Source organism: Fukomys damarensis, unplaced genomic scaffold, assembly GCF_012274545.1.
Source record: "Fukomys damarensis isolate Sample0158 unplaced genomic scaffold, DMR_v1.0_HiC HiC_scaffold_73717, whole genome shotgun sequence".
NCBI lineage: Eukaryota > Metazoa > Chordata > Mammalia > Rodentia > Bathyergidae > Fukomys > Fukomys damarensis.
This window is the reverse complement of record NW_022974629.1, coordinates 10,579-12,792: the sequence shown is the minus strand read 5'-3', so window position 1 is coordinate 12,792 and position 2,214 is coordinate 10,579. Positions and strand designations below refer to the sequence as shown.

At 41.0% G+C, this 2,214-nt stretch overlaps 1 protein-coding gene across 1 annotated transcript; it reads left to right on the top strand.

Moving 5' to 3' along the window:
- Positions 1-318: 318 nt before the first annotated feature.
- Positions 319-1,254, top strand: LOC104856809 (olfactory receptor 5L1). Its single transcript, XM_010616317.1, has one exon. It carries the CDS (start codon positions 319-321, stop codon positions 1,252-1,254), a length of 936 nt encoding a protein of 311 aa, XP_010614619.1.
- The last annotated feature ends 960 nt before the right edge of the window (positions 1,255-2,214 follow it).

The following is a 2,214-nucleotide window of genomic DNA, read 5'->3' as shown; positions in this document are numbered from 1 at the left end:
GAATTTGTAGAGAAGTGAGGACTACTAAGTAGCAATTTTGAAAAATTGATAATCACCTGAAGTCTTACATGGTAAAGACATTGTGTGATTTCTAATTAAAACTGTGGATTTTACCCATCTCTACTATGCAATGCCTTCCCTTTTGTAAAATTCCAAATGAAAAGTGGCTAACTTCTTGGCAGAAAAAAAAAAAAATTCTTCCTAATTTTTCTTTTTTTTTTTTTTTTTTTTTTTTTTTTTTTTAGAAAAAGCTAAAACTTATTTTGGATTACATGAAGAATGACTTTTACTTTTTTGCTTCAGCCACAAAGTGGACACATGGGAGAAGCAAATTGCACCGTGGTCAGCGAGTTCATCCTCCTGGGCCTCTCTGACGTCCCTGAGATGAGACTCTTCCTCTCCCTGCTTTTCCTTCTCATCTATTCGGTCACCGTCTTGGCCAACCTGGGCATGACGGCACTGATTCAGGTCAGCCCCCGACTCCACACCCCCATGTACTTCTTCCTCAGCCACCTGTCCTTCGTAGATTTCTGCTACTCCTCAGTCATCGTGCCAAAGATGCTGGCCAGTGTCTTAAACAGCGACAAAACCATCTCCTTGCTGGCATGCAGAATACAATTCTTTTTGTTTTGCACCTGTGTGGTCAGTGAGGTCTTCTTACTGGCCGTGATGGCCTATGACCGCTTTGTGGCCATCTGTCACCCTCTACTGTACACAGTCATCATGTCGCGGAGGCTTCAGGTAGAGCTGGTTTTCGTCTGCTACCTCTATGCATCCCTGTGTGCGCTCATTCACCTGTGCTTAGCTGTTGAGGTCCAATCCTACAGGTCCAATGTGATCAACCACTTCTTCTGCGACCTGCCCCCTCTCCTGAGTCTTGCTTGTTCTGATGTCACCGTGAATGAGGTGCTGCTGTTCGTTGTGGCTACGTTAAATGAGTCCAGCACCATCATCATCATCTTCACCACCTACTCCTTCATTCTCATCACCATCCTGAGGATGCGCTCAGCAGAGGGAAGGCACAAAGCATTTTCCACCTGCACCTCCCACCTCACGGCCATCACTGTCTTCCATGGAACAATCCTCTCTATTTACTGCCGGCCAAGCTCAGGCAGCAGTGGCGATGCTGACAAAGTGGCCACCGTCTTCTACACTGTTGTGATCCCCATGCTGAATCCTCTCATCTATAGCCTGAGGAACAAGGATGTCAAAGAGGCTCTCAGGAGAGTCGTCAGCTCTAAAGTGGAGCACTAGAGAATGTAGACTCTTCGGGACTCGGAACTCTTGCATGTTGGTGGTGGACGAATGGATAGACAGACCACAGTGTCGGGGGTAGGGAGCAGAGTGAAGAGGTGAGCACTCATGTTTTTCAGACAGATTTATCTTTTTTTCTCTAGTTTAAAAGTGTAGGATGAAACATACTTGAAGGTCTCAGCCAATTACTTTTTTTTTTTTTGGTATCGGGGGGATGGAACTCAGGTCCTTGCACTTGCGAGGCAGGCCACCAAACCGCTGACCCCAGCCCTCAGCCAGTTTCTTTATAAAAATAAAATCTTTAATATTTAACTGTATATTGATAATGGCATTTAGAAATCTATAAATTTAGTTTGTTGTATAACCTTCCGGAGTTAAAGAATATACCAGAGTCCCATGATTTCAATTTCCAAGAGGGAAACTATGATTCTTTTAAGATAGAATATCTATAATTTCTTAATGCAGAACACAATGTTGACACATTGTGTGTGCACATAATGAGAATTTAGTCTGCATGCAGGTTTTGGGGTTTTATTTCCTTTATTCTTCATATTCAGTTTTTACTTTTTTTTGCTATTTTTCCTAGTATTCTGTGTTGCTTGAAGCTTGGATAATATGTCTTTTAGTAAAGAAAAAAATTATAACCCTTTTGCAAGTATTTTGACGTTACTGAATTGCAAAAGCTGACAACTTATATGAGAAATTTAATTCTTAGAATTTTGTCCATATCACTCACTCACATACATACATCTATATATCAAGAGATATAGTTGTATATCTGCATATATAATTTTAATTTTAGAACATTATTTTGGATAGATGCCTTGCTGAATTGTCTCTTCTCTCAGTTTGTCATTTTTTATCTGCATGTTAAGTTTGCAATCCATTGTAGATGAAACGCTTGCCGTCCTGTATCAGTACATTTCTAACTTCTGTTCCTGTTCTTTGAATGAATGTTTG

Excerpts from the sequence above, each read along its gene's own strand:
- LOC104856809 (XM_010616317.1), top strand. The coding sequence starts at position 319 with ATGGGAGAAGCAAATTGCACCGTGGTCAGCGAGTTCATCCTCCTGGGC.